The following is a 20,667-nucleotide window of genomic DNA, read 5'->3' on the forward strand; positions in this document are numbered from 1 at the left end:
TTTCACTGTCTGATTGGTTATAACAAAAGCATGTGGGAGTGATACCTCCTGTTTGTACAGAAACCTCTGTCTTCTCTAAACCTCAGATCGTTCATCATAAGGACGACATCGCCCTCTTGTGGCAATGCACTGCAACAAAAAGAAAAGGACGTGTGATAATCCGTCAACTTTAGACTTCATGGATGTGGAGGAGGATACGGACAGCGCATATTAGCAGTTTAAACGGTAGAGAGTGTTAATAAACATATTTATATAACCGTGAAAAGTTAGGAACGTCATTTTACTGCTAATGACTAAAAACTGAAATGACAGCGGAAGACATAGTTGCTATTTGTGTTTCTCCCTCATTAATTCATTTACAAGGAGACTTGTTGTTACCAGAAAAAGAAACTCGAAAGAGCTGTCGCTGCCAGTGATGACAGCCGTCATTAGGCTGAACGTCATCAGAGAGATGCCAAAACATTGGAGTGTAGACAAATCTACCTGGTAAAAACACTGATAAGATCCCATGAGAATGAAACTACAGGACTGTGGAGGATGACAGAAAACCCCCAGTTCTCCTGAAACATTGGACACATCAAAAAATTTAGTTTAGTTAGTTTTTGATTCCAATCTTGGCCCTGGTTGTGTGAGGCCTGGTGGAGGTGGTGCCAGTCAGGATGGATTCTGGAGGGTGCATCATCTGCTCACAGCCAAATGCTGTAAAACTCACTGGATGACACGTCAAGGTGCAATTGTTCCCAAATTAAAAAAAGAGAGCTGAACGGAGCTGTTCTGTTAGACAGTAAATTAATTTGCAAGCAACAACAGCCATTAGGTCCAGAAGGTAAACAGGTCGCTTTTAGTTGAACATAACCAGCAGATCTCACAGCGCTATAATTCTCTATTAATCATCGTCTATTTCATGCACACGGAACCACCCGATGTTCTCTCCCCAGCCACCAATATGCCGATACAGAGACGGCATAACAAGACAACGCGTGGCCGGTGTGGTTCTCATTATTCCACTAATGAGCTGTCTCCATGGCAGTCTGATCCGTCAGCCAATGAAGCAGCGCGGGCCCCGTGCGGGGGGACGCACGGCCCGGGGTCAACCAGGCGACGGCTCGCGACGAGGGGCCGGCGCGCGGCACTTAACACTGGGAAGAGCTCGTTAAAGTGTCATTTTTGCCCAATATGCTTGTCTGTGCGGAGGAGGCCAATCAGCCATACTGTTCCCATCTGAGGAGAATGGCTTCAATTCATCACCGTCAGCTATATGATGACATTAGCAGGTGTTTACCGCAAAGCCATTCAGAAGGGGACTAATGACTCTTCTTCGTTTTACACACAGCCTCGTTCCTGATGGGGTCGCGTCACGTGGAGATCAGACAGGCACTAAGAGGAGGGGAAGGAAAACACGGCGGCCGAGACGTCGGCCCTTCAGCGTGAACCACTGGAAGCTCTCCAGCACCGCGTGCGTCCGTGGAAACAGACGCGACGTTTAATGGGACCCACGGTCGTTTTCACAAAACACAAGGTGCGGGTCCATCGTAAGGAATCAAAATGACCGTGAACACGTGTCTGCGGCTGCGTGTGTGTGTGCGTGTAATGGAACTTGCTGGACTCTGCTGACCGGCTCTCTCCACTGGACCCCGGTGTAATTACAGCACCGCTCGTCTGGGCCGGGCCCACGAGAGCCGCTGTTTCCCACCTGATGTGTCGCTCCTGCCTCCACGACACCCAAGACTCCCGGGCTATAAGTAAACACGGGCTCGGGTTTCTGCTGCGTGGGACGGAAAAGCGACAAACGCCCGTTCTTCCTCGTTCTCCTCGACTTCCACCGGAGCATCCACGCGGCGGCTTCGTGACCTGGCCCGTCGTCACCTCCTGGAAAAGTTCCGTGCTTGTCATTCTGGCAGCGCCTCCGCCTCCCTCCTTGTTTGGACATTTTAACTTTCCGTGTAACTTTCCTCGTGTCTCCTCTCGGCAAGGATAAATATTTTATGGAGAGCCCGAGGCTTTCCCCGGCACGTGCCGCACCTCACCGGGCCCAGGAAGCCCAAAAAGCAGAGGAAGCGGACGGTTCACTCCATGTCACCCCTCTCCCCCCATCCTCCCCCCATCCTCCCGTTCTGTTCTGCTCACATCCACTACACAAACAATGTGAACAGCTGATGATAAAAACGGAAAGATGGATGAACGTAGAGTCATCGATCATTATCACTTTATCATGTTTTAACACAGTGTCTGAAATCTGGCAACCCTGTGGTGGCACGACTGTCCACGGCACTCATTTCCACTCGTTTCCACAGTGGTCGCGCTCTGGGTTTGCGTCGTCATCCGCGCCAAACGATTTTTTTTTTCTTTTTTAAGGTTCTTGCAGTAAATATAGGTTCCTCGCAGAGCTGCTGTGACGCTGCTGTTGCGTGGACTGGTCCGCTGTGCTGTGCCCTTCAGGTGCGGATGTGACAGACAGCTGCCAGCGGTGGCCTGGTTTCGCACCTTGCCCCCCCCCCACCCCCCCTCCTCCTCCGCAGACAGCAGCCTGGGAAACCACAGGCCACCAGGCTGGCGCCAGCCCGTGCGCCTCTGAGCAGGGCAGCCGGCCCAATCAATACCTCTGCATTTCCTGTCCATTTGCTCGGGTCTCTTCATTAATAATTACTGGCTGGCAGCGCTTCAATGCGCTCGCTGGCTGGGCCAAGGGGAGAGGCTGCGTGACCTTTCCCCACCCCTGGATCGCACACGCAGACGTGGGGACAGACATAATAAAGCAACATAGACGACATTACCCCCGGATTCTGCCCCCCCCCCCCCTCTAAACAGGCTAGATGCCAAATTCCATTACAGAATAAGGCTATTAGCAGCTGGGCTTATCAGCGCCCTCACATACTTGGTGGAACCTGACTTTGGGACATTCTGCTGCTGCTCTTCGATCTGGCAGACACCCACCGCATCCAGCAGCTGGGATTTGAGCATCATCCGCGGCGTGCGGCAACACACCTCTAAAAATGAAGGCGGTTATAGAATGCGAGGTGCTCGGCGCATCGTTTACCGTTCACGGCACATTTTCCAGACGACAATAACAATTCTTCAAAGCATCTTAAATTACGTTCTGCCTGGTATGTGCCTCTGCTGATAAGAAAGGTAACAATAACCTGCCAGCGTTTAAATGCAGCTTAGACGATATTTCCTCCGCGCGGGAGAGGAAGGGTGAGAGTCGGAGCCAAAATGACACATGACATGATGCTGGAGTAATGTGTTCGTTTTCTCTCTTTAATGACGTCCATTTATGCACGCGGGAATCGCATTTCTGAACGCACGCCGTCATGAGAGTCCTCCACGCGCGATCCAGTACTTGGCTCGCGTGAACTTCGCGTTTCTCCCCTGCAGACAAAGACACGTTTAAACGCGGCACGTGTGTGTGTCCACTTTAAAATTTGGTGATGGCGGAGGCGATGTTCTCCAAGGCGGATCGAGCCTCGGAGGAGGGGAAAGCCTGGATGGCCTCCAGCGCCTTGTTGCTATGGTAACAGCATAAGTCCACCGCTGAGCTCACGCCTTTCTCCGACTTAACCGCTGCCAAAAGCTGTTGAGGGATGAAAACACACATTAGTTTGTCACGTTCGTGTCACTCCTGTTACTATCCAGCTGTCAACACAACAAACCCTTAGCAGCCCGAGAAAGTTACAGTGCTCTTAAAGTGGATGCTACAGAGGCGAAGGGATTCTTTTAATGTGGTCATGTCTGTTTTGCATGCTGCTTCTGTATCTACTACTCAATATGCGCTACTCAACAGGCTGACAGGTGAGCATTTAGTTCTACTGAATTCATGATTTATTTTTATTCTATCCTCATGTTATTTTAGCATCTTATCAGTCGCCTGCGCATCAAAGCCTGGAATGCAATTTATAGATGAAGAAAATCACGAGGCATCAGTTCAAATCATCTGAGATGCAGACAGATGACGCTGGGCGTCTCCACGTGTGTTGCTCCTGGTGTGTTGGGACATCTTCTTGCTGAGGGCATTTTAGCTCATAAATAGTGGAGGTGGAAAACCCCGTAGGCCTCGCTGCTTTTAAGAAAGCCACAAACTGCAGGTGTGGAACTCTGGCATCACCTCAGCTGCTTATTTCATTTCATTTCATTTAAGATTTGTTTTCACACATCTGCCAAACTTTAATTCAGCATCAGCTTAATGCTTGGGTGTCTCTTAGCAACCCCAGCTTTCACTCCTTTGACATCCTGTTCTCTTTAGTTGCTTCCACCTTCCTTCCACTCCCACATCTGATCTGTAAAAGTCTGATCTCATTCAGGTGTAGTACAAGACAACATTTCATTGTGTTTCGGTGCTTTTTATTTTTTATGTTTTACGTTGGATTGAAAGTAAAAATTGAAAAAGTAACAACTAGATAAATTTTTCTTTTTCTGCATGAAAATGATGCAACTTATCCACATCTCATGCAACAGGCCCTCATTGAAATTCCTTTTATTCATGACCCTTAAGAGGCAGAACATTTTATGATGAAAGAATAAATTATCAATCAAGAATTTACTGTTCCGAAAAAATATAATTTAAATATATTTGTGTCACAGCTATACAGAATCTAACTTCTGTGTGTGTTTTAGTATTTGGTATTTAACTGCCAGGTATTTTTTTTATTATTTTAATCAAATGAGTATTTTTTCATACACAGGATGTGATGCTATTCTATGAATAATTTGCCATCAAGGCAAAGATACAGATGACGGCATTATGTTGTCTTTAGCTCTGCAACAACCCACTGTTGCCATAGATACAAAAGACAAGAATTAAACTAAGAAAAGGGAAATAATGGCAGTAAAAATCCATGTTCAGATATTGAATTTATCAAAAGAAACAACACAGATAAAAGGAGTAAACTTAAAGTTTTAGTAACCTGCACTGTGTAAACATCTTTTGCCAGTTTGGCTTACAAACTGGCAAAAGATTGATTAGATTAGCTATGATTGGTTAATATGAAACTTGAGGCATCAAACTATTAATGTCTTTAAATTATACTAAAAACTTTGTTATAATTTTAATATTGCTAATCTGGACTTTTCTGCTTTCTAATTAAACCAGCGTTTATGTCTAACATTTTATCAGCGGAAATGGGATGAGAGCATATAACACATTGTACTAGCAGATGCCAAAAAAAAAAAGTCTGATCATTTAATTATGACGCATTCCTGTCACTGTGAACAAACTTTTCTGTATCAGGGGCCAAGGTCTTCTTTTTTCCTGCCCCAAATCTCATCCTCCCTCGTGTCCTGCTCTCAGCTTTCCTCCTCGTGTCCCCTCAGCTCTCCTTCCCTTCAAACTTATCCCCCGTCCCTTTTTCAGCAGGTCTGCTGAAGGAGATCCTCTCACAATGCCACTGTCTCAGAGCCTCAGTGTCTCCTCCACAAATAGGCCTTGGTAAGTGATCCTTCCTGCTCCAGTTTCAGACAGGACTAGATAACACCCCTAATACCAACAGACCCCTACTACGCAGCTTCAGTTACTTCATGCACCCCTGTTGGTCCCCTGCTCTCACACAGTGACTTTGGAAAGCTCATTCCTCAACTTTGATATAACTTACAGTGAAAACACACCCGGTTCCTGTCTGATGGCTCTGTCAGAATCAAACGCTCAGAGTCTGAATCCAGATTTGAATTTACTTCTTAAACTGCAACTGAATTTGTTTTAGTAGTTGGTCAGTTGGAAAAGTTTCTTGCTGTTTTTTAACTATAGTTAGAGCAATAATAAAACTAAATTAGACTTGTAGGTAATTTTTGCCCAATCATGTAACACAGTAATTCTAAGAACTGAAGACCTGACAGGCCAGGTCACATTTCACAGGCTGGTTCTGGCCTGAGTTCAATCTGCACACATTGAAATTGACTAGCTTAAAATTTGCCACTTTAAAGTAAATTCCTGAAAAACAAATTATTTATTTTTCTGACATCATTTCCATATGATACTATTTTGCTGGAGCAGCCTGGGTGATGGGGGTCCACAGAGTTAGTGGGGATAGAGGATCAATTCTCTGCACGGTTCCTGAACGCCTCTAAATGATCTGTTTAGTTCACCGACAATGCTTTTCTTGCACGTCCAATTCAACATGAACCAGCACTAAGCTAACACTAAAGCCGAACACCTCTGCTACTCAAACAATTTCATAGTGAAAATATTTTATGAAGGCAACACAGCAATCAGCCAGTGGACTGTACCTTGGAGTAATCCAGCTGGTTTCTCAGTGTTTTCGCCTTGTTGAGAAGAAGGAAAAGAGAAAAGTGAGATTATGGGTTAAAAGATGAACACTATGTTGAGAGGTTGAGGAAAATGAGGAACATAAACTTAGTCATTATAGCCTGATTAAATAGTTAATTTTAAACCTGATTCTATAAACAATGAACCATTAACGGTGCACTGACTGAAGAGCAGGAGCTCAATTAACACCGCTGATGCGTTCACTTACACATAAACTAAACTAAACTAAAAGCTAATCAAGCTGCGGCTAATGTAAAGCGACGTCCCTCCTGTACCTGCTGCAGCTGCTGGTGCCATCTCTCCTGGCCGACGAGCTGTCGGTGGAACATTACAGGGGCGGATGTCAAACTGAACAACATGGGCTCAGTCATGCTGCTCTTCACAAACGGCTGCAGGTCGGAGTTCAGCTGCAGAACGGACAACACGTGTGTCAATCAGGTGTAAAATCAGTAGGAGAGTGTACTGTGACTTACAGGAACCAATTAAAGCAGGCCGGCATTGAGAACAGTCGTGCCTCCGCCGTGCCTGCCTACACTCCCAGTGATCCCGTTAATGAGCAGCATGATGAACAGCTGGCTAAAAGACGCGGCGCGGCTGATGAGGAGGGCTCTCCTTCAAAGGCCCCATTTCTGCTCCCTCCCATGCTGAGATTTCCTGTAGCCGCAGACCGGCAGCTACAGGGGACCCCAGCAGGAGAGGGCCGAGTAACACGGGAGTGTGAGTGTCATTAGGCCAGCACCAGCCACATTTATCTGGACACCTCTGGAACCTAAATCACATTCTAGTGCATCAACATTGCATAGAAATGGCCCTTTATTTTGCAAAATTGTAATTCCACGTTACGGTTACATATGATATGCTGGCATGGATTAGTCATGTAAACTGCTTCTCCTAAAGGGAATCTGAGTGAAGATCCCAAGGCAGACATATTCACACTGGCTTTTACAGTTATCGCTGATATGAGGCACCAGTTTATAGATGTGCTGAGAAAGTGAGAGCAAGCATGAGCACGGGGAGCGGAGGCAAACCCCACTGAGAGCCATCCTGGGTTTGACCGCTGGTCAAATCTTGCTGAACTCTGACTGTCGTACTGAAGTATGTGACCAGCGTGTTGACGCTCAGACTTACATTGTGGCCCAGCGACAGGTGCTTGCCGTACTTGTAAGCCAGCCTTTGGGCCTCCTTGTCATGCTCGGCCAGCTCCATCGCAGCCTGACAGCTCTTGGCTAATAGCGCCCCGTGGGACAGGAAGGCCTGCTCCTCCCACGCCACCACGTCAACTCCGCTGCTGAGATTCTTCTCCTGCAGAGCAAACAGTACGGACGCCACAGGCCTGAGTTCTCTCAGCTCCGACTGCACCGTCTCAAAGTTCTCAAAGAGCACCTCGCAACTTCACTGAAAACGATGTGATTCACAGAGTCACAGCACAATTAACAGCGTTTCCCACACATAAAAGTTATTTAGATCAGAACAGGGAAAAATTGATGTAGCTTGATCAAATTTCAACAATGTTCTTATCCATTGCCTCTAGCTACTTAAATAGTCCGACTCTGGAATAATGCAGATAGTACAGTATATTGGGTAAGAATCCTGTCGAGGTTTTGACAAATTGGAAATTTTTCCTTGAAGGACATGGTTGAACAGTACAGTACATTTATGTCACATTTTGTTTGTCATCAGAATTACGTCATGCAATAATGCAGAAATAATAATAATAATCCCATCAGAAACTATTTTCATGTTATTGCGAGAACCAAACTGATGGTAACATCCAGTTTGCACTCCACGCTCTCTACAAATACGGCCCTACAGCCCTCTATAGGCTCTTTATTACATCCTGCACAGCTTGGACGTAGGTACATGACACACCTGACACATCTACTGCACCACAACCGAGTAAATGTACAGATGGAGCTTAGACTGTTTACCTCAGAGTTATTGGCATTTTCATAGTAGATTCCTTGAACTAAATCCCCAATGGCGCTGGAGATCAGCTCTACAACCTGTCACAGACAGAAGAGCAGGAAGAACACATCAGTGTTTGCGCTATAAATTCAGGACCTCAGAACAGCAGCGACCGTTATCTGTTAAGAAAATGATAGATTTTTTTTTTATTTCGCCAGTGTTTAAAGAGCGTTTGACACCACTCAGTAGAGAGCATAAACCAAAACAAACAAGCTAATAGAAAATCCATAAATCCCCCGACTGAGCAAGGTGCAAAGTGAACATCTGGTTTAGTGAATAAATCTGAGGTGAGAGGAGAGTTGGAATCCATGTGAACTGCTGCTAACTCTGATGCTCATTTTCAGGCCGTGGGGGAGCTCCTGTGGATCAGATGAAGCAGATCGAGGCTCGCCTTCATTCATTAGACTTCATATTTATAGCAGAGTCCAGTGCCGAGTGTGGGATCAGGTGTCTTGTCCAGTCTGAGGGGCTGAAACGGAGCTAAAAGGCAGATGGCGAGATGAAATAAGAAGGCATCCAGAGAGCAGAGGGGTTAACAAGGTTCTGAGTGATGATCTGACGTTTGGGTCATTATAATATGTATTGACACTATCTCACCTGTGAATGAGGGACAGCGCTAATTTAAATTGTGTATATTTGCTGCATTCTGCAGAAAAAGGACATTAGCGTAGGTTTGTAGTTTGACTTTAACTTAATCAGGCAACTTTATTTATTACATAGTGTGGGTTAGTTTGTTTAAAGCTGCAGTTGCCCATTTCCTCTTACAGGGGGCATGCATGACTACGGTTTCGTTTACAGAAACGCCACTGCCCCCTCAACAAGCGCCACGAGAGGCTGCATCTTTTCAAACTGATGAATAAAGACTGATGTGAATACAAATGTGCAGCAGATCCCTCCCTGTCCTTCATTCACAGCCACAGAACAGCGCGGAGCCTGGAGTCGAGGCCACGCCTGTACAGTTCAGATGAATACAGTTAAATTTAGAGCTCCTTCAACTCATCCCAGACATCCTTGGTTCATCAGAAAAGCCCGGTGACGCTGGCTGCTCCGTCAGCCTCGCAGTGCCCTTTGGGTAACTGAAGCCACCAGGGGAAAATATTGAGGAAACCCGAGCTTCGCCCACAGACCTGGAAGGACAATGTGCCTACAGTATTACCAGATGTGGTGTCTCAGCCTGGCCTGCCTTGGGAAGTGGGGGCTGGTGGGGGTCTTTTTTTGGAAAGTATCAGATAAGCTCTTTCCCTGCCTCCTCGTTACTCCATTCCCAAATCCAGTCAGATCATGTTTTGCCGACAGGTCCGCGAAGAGGGAGAAACCGGAGCTCCATAGCGAGATTACTTTACAGTTTATACAAGTAGCGGCCTAGGTTTCCTCTCAAGGCCACGACACATAATCTCCGCTGCTCTTACTGCCTTAAAGGGGACTAAAAAGCTGGTTTATGAGGAAAACTCTGAACGCTGCACATTCATCTGTCACTCTGTATTTTACTGTGACCACACACACACACACACACACACACGCGGGGCCAAGAGACAAACTCCGTTTAGCAGAGCGACAGCCCATAATAACGGTCAAGACAGTCAACACACTTTAAAAGCTGTTACAGGGCCTTGAATATCTGACAATTACACCAGTTAATGAGGAAAAGAAACATTTTAAATTAGCTTTATAAGAACAAAAATATGTTTAAAAGAGGAAACGCCAACTTTATACATAAAGTTGAACTTCTATATAATTATTTAGCCTGAAAAAGAGGGAGCTTCAAGTAAATGCTGGATGATGGTAAAAGATGGACACAAGTATAAATCTGCTCCTGTTCCTAACTTTGCTTCATCTCCATGTATTCCCACAAGGATCAAAGCGGTTTAAACACAGTCTTAACTGACTGTCGTCTAGAAGGCTCCACAACCAGCCTGTTGAAGCATCAACTGTCACACCAGTCATGAGCAGAGTGAATCCCCTAAACTGTCATAAAGCCAACCGAATCTTGTTCCACTGACTGTAGCTAAAAACCATCACTGTACATATCAAATCCTTTTCCTCTAGTTCATACTACAGAAGATGTGAAACGCACTGAATCTGAGCATCAGAGCCTTGCCTCTTTTGTTTAGCAAACCTTTTTTAAACTGCTGGGTCTCAAACAGCCTCCTCTCATTAGGGCCGTTAAAAAGAGCCACTTCGGGGACATTTCCCGTAGTTGCGTCAGATTACGTTCGCTCACTTGGAAATGAGACATTAACAGTTCAAAGCGTTGCTGCGTGGCTTCTGTGGCGCTACTTGGGATAGAACAATGCCAGCTCACCTTCAAGATGGAAACAGGTATGATTGTCAACCTACTGTACCATCATCTTCATCATTATCATCATCAGTCATTAACAGAGATGCTATTATTGAACTCTACATCTCCACATCTCAGCCACAGAGTGACAATTATCTGTCATGCTAAGCTGAAGGGACAAAGCCAATTAGAAACTTGAAGAATGTGTTAGACATGTAGAAGTAACTCCTACTCCCCACAGAGAAGGCACCACCACTTAGATCACACTCTGAGCTGTCTCTTGGCTACAACGGAGCAAACGTAAACCCGGTCTGTACAGAACAGCGCGGATAAAGGAAGGTGATCAGTCCGTCCTGCTGACGGCACACAGGCTGGGAGGTGGGGGGATATTTTGATCCGCTCAGGCAACCACATTCTGACAGAGAAGCGTGATGACAGCCTCTGTCAGCGAGGGGTTACCACGGTGAATAGTAGATATGATCTGTGGTGCACTTACATAACCACCGCCACACACGCGTCCAAAGACGAAGCCTCAATAAGACAGATTCTGGTGGAGGACATGTCAAAAGGTGTCTCCTGACCACATCATCCAGCACAAAGAAACACAATGGGCCAATAGATGTGAGTAACGTGTACACCAACCACTGTGTGACACAGGGAGGACACCGTTTTCTGTTACCTACCACTAATAAAATAAAGAAGAAGAGCAACACTACTGGGGTTTGGGCTGTTTTGACTCCGGCGAAGCAAGATCATCTCCTGACATCGATGAGACGGAATCATCTCAACCAAGAGACAACTGAGTTTTAACTTTATTGACATATAAATTACTTTCACCATCTTTAAACAATGACAGTAGACAGCTGGTTAGAAAAGGGAAACCTCCAGAACATCTGGATTCTGTCCCACCTTCATCCATCAGCACATTAACAATAAAATCCCTTTTCATCATTGTTTATTTCCTATTTCAAATTCCTAACTGCCTTCAGCAAACCTCAGCAAACCGCAGTGGGTTTAATGTGTCAATAAGTCAATACTTCAGGATTTCTCATAGCAATGCTGGTGATGCATGTGTGTCCTTATCTTAGGTTTTGCTGAATGAAACTGATGAGATGGATGAGAGAGTGCTACCCTGGTCCTTCAGTGCTGCCGTCCTCTGCTCATTAGCTGCATCGGACAAAGTCCAACGTTACCACATCTAATCTGAAATGGCTTCTTACACCCTAAAGACACCTCACTCATGGGAATATTGTTAATGACCTCATTAACATATACATTTACAGATTGTGAATCAGTGCATATTCCTCGCTGGTAATGCAGACAAAATATCGCTCAAGGGAATAATTTTGTTTGAATGCCATGATCTGTGGAGAGCGCGCGTGTATTCAACTGGGAGATCAGAGACGCGGTGGTGCGACCGACAGGCAGGATACCTTGGTGTTGTTCAGCTGCGCCAGTCCTGTACAAGCGTTGGCCAACAGGAAGTCCCCACTCAGGACGGCCATCTTGTTCCCAAACTGCATGTCCTTCAGTGGGCCGTCTGACAGCGTCCACTCCTTCAGGTCCACTATCCCACGATGCACCAGGAACGCCGTGTGGATCAGCTCTGTAATTTCTGCCAAGTTCCTCTGACTGCAGGACAAAAAAAACGAGAGATGCATTTAAAAAAAAAAATCACTGCTGTTTTTGTGAGCTTGAGCTTTTAAGAGAGGCGTAACAAAGGCCTGACAGCTAAAGAGCTCGGCACTAAAACCTTCATTGTCTTCATGCTGGTGTAAGTCAGCGTTGGCAGCTTTGAAAAGCTCATGGAATCATACACAGGTGGGCTGATTTATGGGTTTTAATTTGATCTATTTAACAAAAAATACACAGATGCTGCTTTTAATGTGACTAAAACATACGACGCTGCTCCCAACAAAGACCAACGTGATCCTAATCCATAACACATTCATTAACTAGAAGCCCCACAAGAATAAATTACTGTTTATTTAAAAAATATATTTTCCACAGCTTCAGTTTGTTAAAATCAGGGCACTCGGGGGCAAAAATTACCCGACGTGTCAGACGCTGTCACATGGCGTGTCAGGGGTTAGGTAAAAAAAAAAAAAAAAAAAAAAAAAGAAATTAAACTTGTCATTAGCAAATAACAGCCATTCTTGATTATGAGAGAAAAGACATAAAAGTGGTCTCTGAATAGAGGCTTTCAGAGCAGCCTTAGGGAGGATATAATCAAATGTTGATTCAGTCATTGGTGGGGGATAATTAGGCCTCTCTCCATATGGAGGAAGTTGGCCACGCTGCGACAGGAGGGATCCATCCAGACAGGGATGGGTGCACTGATAGCCACTTACAGCCTTCTTTCAGCCGCGGTGAGAACCTGATGAGCCGGCCGCCTGCCCCGCGCTGCAGCCCACACATACGCACACATCTGCGTGTCTCGTAGCCAGGTAATTGCCATGTTCAATGTTAGTGTGGAAAAAGATGTGATTAAAATTCAATAATGTCATCTATTCCAGCTCTCAATCACACCCATTGTCTGGCTGGTGTCTCTGCTTGGTGACGCGCGGCAACAACGCGCCCGGCCACAAATGAGAGTTAATAAGTTCAGGGTTTAAATAAGACGAAATTATTAGAGTGACGGTCGCGTGTTCGCAAGGCGCCGCGGAGTGACGGCTCCACTCGACAGGTTTCAGGAAGAGGACTCATTGTTACAAGTAGACGAGCATCACAAAGAGCCCTGGATGGTTTTAGGTCATTAAAAAAAAAAAAAGACTCAGACTTTTCCACGAGGCTAAAGCTAAAGCTTGAACCATAGGACTGCAATAATAAACAATAGGCAAACATCTACTTATGCTTCATACAACCTATAAAAAGGAAGGGTAACAGCACTGGATTAAATAATCTGAGGTCTTCTATGAATAAAAAAATGATAGGTCTGGTTTTATCTCATTGCCACAATTATTAAAAACTAGTAATCAACAAAACCAAATGGCCAGGACCCGTCATAATTATCATATGTTACTGTACATTGAATTATGGAAGTGCCACACAAAGCACCAGTCTCCAGAGACTCCAGCGTTCACACACCCGGAGCTGAGCCTCCACTCTAGCTGTCCTGATCACCAGCAGTGGAGCTTGGGGAGGAAAAAGGGGACAAGGGGGCTGGTGTATAAATAGCTTTGGTACCCAGTTGCATAGCAACCGATGCCATCTCGCCGAGGTGAAACGCCCCTCGCCACGCCCCTTGTCCTGACTGTTCCGTTCCATTTTCTTCCAGCCACAGTCTGCCACGCCACCAAACGCAGCCTTGCAGATGCGAGTGTGTGGCCTGTCCACTCCACGGCCTGCGTGGTGTGTTCAGGGAACATCAGACGAAATTAGGTGGTGGTGTGGTTACATGTTAGACTGTCTGTCTGTTTCTCTCTCTCTCACACACACACACACACACACACACACACACACACACACACACACACACACACACACACACACACACACACACACACACACACACACACACACACACACACACACACACACACGTAAGTCTGTCTGTCTGTCCATTTGTTTTCCCCTCCATCTATCATGGTGGTGCTTTGGTGAATCATCAGTGTCAGGCAGCAGAGTGGGAAATGTTTTACAAATGCTGCCTGTCAGGAGGGAGGAGACCATCCCCCAGAGATTTCAATCACCCCCGAAAACCTGCCCCACCCCGACTCCCTCCATCCTTCCATCGTGCCATCAACAGAGGTGCTAATGAGCCTGAGAGAGGTGGAGGAGTGTGGGGGGGAGGGAGATGGAGCTAGGTAGTGCAAATGAGGTGATCAAATCTGTGTGTGTGTGTGTGTGTGTGTGTGTGTGTGTGTGTGTGTGTGTGTGTGTGTGTGCCATTCTTTACATATAAGTGAGGGAATGCTACATTTTGGAGTCACCCACTGTCACAGTGATTTGAGTGCCAGGTCGTGACACGAGTGGAGTGTGTAGTAACTTGTGCCGTTGCGAGACACAACCAGCCGACACTGAGTGGGACCGGACCCGAGCGCTTCCACAACGCCTGGTTGATTCCAATTAATTCTAATATTAGGATGTTTCTCTCACACACACTAACACACACACACACACAAACACACAAACACACAAACACACACACACACAAACACACACACACACACACACACACACACACACACACACACACACAGTAAGAAAGAAGCCTTTCAGGCACCCAGAGCACAGCTACGCCAAACACAGCAGTCACTTCTGGAAACCACTTGGCGCACGCCCATGTCCCTCTGTGCTGCACGCTGGTAGCCTGTTCGAGGGAGAGCCATGAGCCATGGAGGAGCTGAGGGTGCCACCTGAAGCACGTTTCCCTATTAACAAATGCTCTAGTCTGTTGTTAGAAATCCATCTGATGTATTTTTACACTGTAGACAGTATAGAATCTACAAGAGCTTCTCTGTCGCCCGCTGTGGAAACCCTTATACAGTGATTCTGGCGTGTACCTTGAGGTACCAAGGTCTTTCCAGTGGAGCTGTCAGTTTGTAAATGAATTGATTAAATTAATCAGTTTATCCATTATACCAAGTGGATCTTTGTGGCAGATGCATTAACTTCCACTCAGACATTTCAGTTTAAATTTTTACAGTTATTCGATTTATCACAATGATATAGACGTGACGTCACAGTGACCTTGACCTTTGATACACAATCTAGATCATCTTCTAGTCCATTGGAAAGCTCATCTGAAGAAATGCATAAGAAAAACATAACACTGCAGCAACAACAGCAACAGATGCACTGAATGGTGATAGATACTGAAATTCTACCAAAGTTATTGCTAATGATCACCTGGGAACCATGATTTTCTTTAGATCCATCACTTCTAAAGGAATAAAAAGAACCTCACATTCTAAATGTAATTACTACATATATCTTCATCTTTTATCTGTGGCGATATTTTACCCATCCATGACTTTTGAATAATGTACTACTGTATTTACAGGAGCTGATCTGCACCACCGCCACAGAGGGCAATACAGAATTACCTGACACAGGGGTTTTATTTCACTATTTATCCTTCAGCAGCCATGTAACGGGGAGGAAAGTGGCATCACCTTTCTTGGTCTGCTTGCTGTGCACATTTATGGCCCTACAATGCAGCTACACATGTTTACTGCCACTGGCTCTCTCCAGAGTAGTGAGTGTACAGATGTGGTTCAAGTGTTGGTCCACTACACTGCTACTGGAACAATGCCCTGTTCTTTCTAAGGGGTCGCATTAAAAGCAATACTCTCTTAATGTAACAATCCCTGTGAAGACTGAATTAATAAGAATACTTTTATTAGTCCCACAATGGACAACTGTTCGGTTGCATTAAGACCCAGACCATCTTATTCTGGTTCTGTGGTCTCATTTCATGAGGGCAAAAGGCATCAAACAAGGTATGACAAGACTCAGAGATGTCAGGAAGGTGAGCAGCACTAACAAACCCAAACAAAAACAGAAGAATACTGTTGTTGCAGCTGATTATGATCAGTCTCACCATCAGAAAGCATAGGCTAGTACAACCACAGCTGTCATTCATTAGCAGTGTGACTACCCAGCAGTTAAAGCTAGACTCGTCTCAAGTGATGTACCTGGGGTAGATGCCGCTGACCATGTCCTGAGGCAGCAAACTGGAGGCTTGGTGGCTGGGCCCCGCAGCTTTAGACAAGAGCAGGACAACCAGTCCTCTCATCTGGAGGTTGTTCCTGCTGTCGTAAACAAAACCCCTGCAAGAAAAAAACTGTACATTAATATACAAGTACAACCGAATGTTTAATATTGAGCAAATGCATCCCCTCTTTAGAAGATGTTGTTCCAAAGGTGTTGGTCATTTGCACAACATACGTCATGAGAGTTAGTTCACCAACATTCAGACAGGTGCAGTCTAAAAAGCAGCTAGCATTAAAATAAAATTTAACTATAATCTCAGGAATAACCACAGGAGTAAAAACCATACAAAGTCTCAAAACTCAGACCGGGTTATGGAAAGACACAATGGAAGAATGAAGAAAAAAAGATATTATGTAAAAGACCACATCATCCAAACAGACGCCAAGACTATAAACATGAATGGATTCTAGTATACAAATACAACATACAATACACAATGTTCTAGGAGACTGTGCAACACGGTCATCATCATCAGCTACTGTGAGGAAAATAAAACAAAATCTGTGTCCTGCGTTATTATTTCAAGTCTTAGCTAAACTTCCACTGCTGCACTTGACTCGGAGCAAACGGGCAACAACTGGAGCTGAGAGAAGCTAAACCTCTCCTCACACGGATATTTTTTCCTGTTAGTGAATTAATTGATTCATTATTAATTACAGACAAGATTCATTTAGCTGAAAGCTGATCAATTAACTCTGAATTTATTGTGCCAAGTAACAGCAATTCAACTAATAGAATTTCTGTAGAACTGTATTTTTTCCTCTTTGGTTTGAATGATGCTTTGCGTGCGTGCGTTGGGGGGGGCAGCCTTCTGACACACACACACACACACACACACACACACACACACACACACACACACACACACACACACACACACACACACACACACACACACACACACACACACACACACACACACACACACACACACACACACACACAGCTGTGGTAACGGCCTCCGTGGTGGGGAGATTAAATATCTTTTTACTCTCTCAGGGGAGCGGTTAGACAGAGCACCTCTAATCCCGTCCCTCTGGGAGCCCCGCGTGCCATGAATCACACTCTCGTTATGGGCTCCGAGGCAGACGAGTGGCCACGCCCCCCCTCCGCTCAATGCCCAGACACAGGCCTAACCAACCCAGAGCCCCAAACCTCTGCCTCCACCCTCCCTGACCCACCCCTGCAGCATCGGGGGAGGCGGAGGAGCCCGAGACAGAGAATGCATGTGAGAGATAGAGCATGAAGACAGGGAGGGGATGGAGAGAGATGGAGGGATTAGAGAAATGCAAAAAAAGATTAAGGAGGAAATGCACGAGTGAATCACAATATTCTGGAAACATTTTCCCAAACGCCAATCCGCCAGTCCTTATAAGACACTATACTAAAAATAGTCGTGTTTCTGTTCACTAGACATATTTATGGTCACTTAAAATCTTTACTCAAATGGAAAATAGACTGATGGAACGGTGTGGCCGGCTAGAGAGCACAAATAATGAAGCTCCACTCCTCATGGGGAGTCTGGGTGAGCCAGTGTCCAGAGGATGTCAGATGATTAATATTTATGTCACTATCCACACCAGCATACATCAATCAATCACAACCACCCTCTTGCAAAGAGGTGGGGCAAGGATGATGAGCGGGAAAAAAAAAGAAAGAAGAGAGATAGTGGGGGCCACAGCGAAGCAGAGAGGGAGCGGAGCGAGAGGAATGGGATGCTGTCATTTTAAAGGGTTGTGAACAGGTCACCACGCCTCCTGCTCTGCAGCGGCAGCACAGGAATTCAGCAACTTCAGGCACCAAGCGCACAGGATGGAATTAATGCATGCAAATGTATGACTTCACATGCAGCGTCGTATCGATCGCCCGTATGCCTTCTTCTAAGACCAGAATATACATTATTATTTTTGTATTTTTGTGATCTAAGGTTCTTAAATGTGTGCAAAAAAATGCTTTTCTGTCTGTATACTAAACTGACTAACAAGACAGGATTTTAATGGGACACAAGTCAAAAGGCCAAAACCAAAACATGGCAAGTGCTGCCTGCTGCATGACGTGTTCAGTCAGTCTTATCTCGTTTTCCAAGCATTAAGCTGGAAAAAACACCTTTAGAATTCTTTCATGTCCACACTGGAGGTGAAGCACAAGGAATTATTGTGCACCAAGCAAAAGACGTTTTAATGATCACAATATTGATCTGGGTGAAAAATAAAAACAGAGGAAAGGCAAAATTAGGAGCAAATGTGCCTCAGATTCTTAAGGGCCGCTCCTAAAGCAAGCAAAAGTTTCTCCTCCTGGGCTGCAGTTCCCATCTTGTAACTTCAGACTCTGGAGCAAACTTAGCTGAGCTGCATTTTTTGAGAATGAAACGAAAGGAAAAACCGAAACCCAACTCCACAAGGGTCTGCCTGTCTGCTATTGTGGATATTTTTATCAGCCGTGTGTCTAAGGTAGAGACACAGTGGGAAATACGAACCAGCCAACCCAAGCTGACAGTGAGGAGTCAGACTGTCAAGAAGTCTGCTCCCCCCACACACACCTCGCCATCCCCGCCCCCTGCTACAACACCCAAATGGATTGTCATATCAGATTTAGGTGTATAGGTTATTACACCCTTGGACTCCTGTTACCAACACACCCGTCTGCATGGCGGGATTGAGTTTGAGGACTCTCTCTACTCGTTCTCTTGCTCTAAGCCCCAGATTTCATTGACTAAACATAAGAAAACCTATAATGAAGTGATGCAATGACACATCGAAGATGTCACCTGTTCTTTATCCTAAATTAATGCAACAATCATGGCTTTGCAGTTACATCACAGGGCAAACATGAACCATCTGAGAGTTAACCTAAAGAACTTTTTATTTAACCAAATTAAAAATTGTAGTGCTGTCAACCTGTTGGGTCGCATCAACTGAAAGTGTATTGTAATATTCTTAAAGTGAATCATTTATTCAAACAAACAAACAAACAAACAAACAAACAAACAAACAAGTGTCTCATTTAGCTTCTAATAGGTGAGGACTCTCCATACAGGCTTCATCAAGTGAAAGTTCTACTTTCTGTGTGTGATCACACAAAAACAACTTTCAGTTCTTCACTTCAATGCTTTTCTAAATATCTTGTTGCAAACCAACGTATCCACACTCTGTGTCACATAACAACTCATACAGAGCAGCTTTAAGGATTTATACCACATCTTAAATGTTTTTCTTCACACCTAATGACTCAGAAAGAACTAGAAAGCAACAGCGAGATATTTTAGTGCATCCAAGTAAAAATATGCGTTCTGGCATTTTACATTTTTCCAAACTGCTTTCAAATCCCTTCACTAAAAGCTGAAGTCAAACATCAATTCGTTCATCAAAACATAAATACATTATCAGTTTTTCTCTGCTTGTGACGGTCACGTATAGCTGTGTGGACTATCCTCTAGTTTGATAATGAGTGAGAGGGTCCTATGAATGTCAAACAATCTGCTAGGAACATAGAACTAAAACAAAGATTAGGACTTAGAAACACAAATTACAATACTACAACACCATACTGTCAAAATATACGTTCAATACATAGCCGACGTTTCAGACATATGCAAAAGTTAATTGTCGCTGAGGTTCGGTATTCTTGCCACACTCGTGAACGCAGACTGGCTCGGTTACCTCGCGGTGTTGAGTAACGGGTGCTGAGTCCCCGCCAGCTTCCTGACGTGCATGGCCACGTTACTGAGCTCATCACTGAGCAGACAGCGAAGGCTCATGAAGGAGGTTGGGTATCCGACGATCTTCTCTGCGTCCGACACCACTTTATTCCAGTTCGACGGTCCTGAGCTGGAGAACAGACTCAACGTCCTCTGTCCTCGGCGGGACCGAGCGCAGCACAGCCGCGACCTTACAGCCGGAAGCATGTTGTCTGTAGCTCGACACAGTTCCCTGAAGACCTCCGGACAGCTACCACCATCCTCAAATGACGTCACACGACACGGCCGCTAAAGTTCGGACATGCTGCGAAACCCATATCTAAAATATTCTAACAAAACATCACTGAAAACAACTACATATATCTTTGACAACACACGACCTGACACTGGAAGCCGCCATCTTTGAACACGTCATACCTTACGTCCTCATGCGTCACGTCGGAGTCCACCTACCGACACGCCCATTCTACGGAGCGCATTTCTGTCCAAACTCTGAAAAGTCAAACGCTTCATTTTACTTTGTGCTTGAAATAATTTTTACTTGTCACATACTGGCGATATTACACGTAGGTTAGAGTTAGGATTTCAAAAGCATCAGCTTCACCTGGTCAAAAAAAATCACAGACCACAACAGGGAATTTAATTTAATTAATTTAATTTAATTTAATTTAATTTAATTTAATTTAATTTAATTTAATTTAATTTAATTTAATTTAATTTAATTTAATTTAAAGTGTTAATTAAATGTTAGTG

At 45.0% G+C, this 20,667-nt stretch overlaps 1 protein-coding gene across 1 annotated transcript; it reads right to left on the bottom strand.

The window, feature by feature from the left end:
• Positions 1-3,237: 3,237 nt before the first annotated feature.
• pdss2 (prenyl (decaprenyl) diphosphate synthase, subunit 2) lies at positions 3,238-20,364 on the bottom strand. The gene is made up of 8 exons (XM_029138239.3): positions 19,877-20,364; positions 16,139-16,273; positions 11,933-12,131; positions 8,185-8,259; positions 7,385-7,558; positions 6,532-6,663; positions 6,217-6,252; positions 3,238-3,571 (listed from the first exon to the last, which is right to left on the bottom strand). The coding sequence occupies exons 1-8, from the start codon at positions 20,119-20,121 to the stop codon at positions 3,416-3,418; spliced, it is 1,152 nt and encodes a 383-aa protein (XP_028994072.1). The 5' UTR covers positions 20,122-20,364; the 3' UTR covers positions 3,238-3,415.
• Positions 20,365-20,667: the final 303 nt, after the last annotated feature.

The sequence above is a fragment of the Betta splendens genome, chromosome 22 (assembly GCF_900634795.4).
Source record: "Betta splendens chromosome 22, fBetSpl5.4, whole genome shotgun sequence".
NCBI classification, from domain to species: Eukaryota; Metazoa; Chordata; class Actinopteri; order Anabantiformes; family Osphronemidae; genus Betta; species Betta splendens.

Excerpts from the sequence above, each read along its gene's own strand:
- pdss2 (XM_029138239.3), bottom strand. The coding sequence starts at position 20,121 with ATGCTTCCGGCTGTAAGGTCGCGGCTGTGCTGCGCTCGGTCCCGCCGA. Across the intron at positions 6,664-7,384 it reads ACCTGTCGCTGGGCCACAAT|CTGAACTCCGACCTGCAGCC; the intron begins GTAAGTCTGAGC and ends TCCGTTCTGCAG. Across the intron at positions 3,572-6,216 it reads ACCAGCTGGATTACTCCAAG|CTTTTGGCAGCGGTTAAGTC; the intron begins GTACAGTCCACT and ends ATCCCTCAACAG.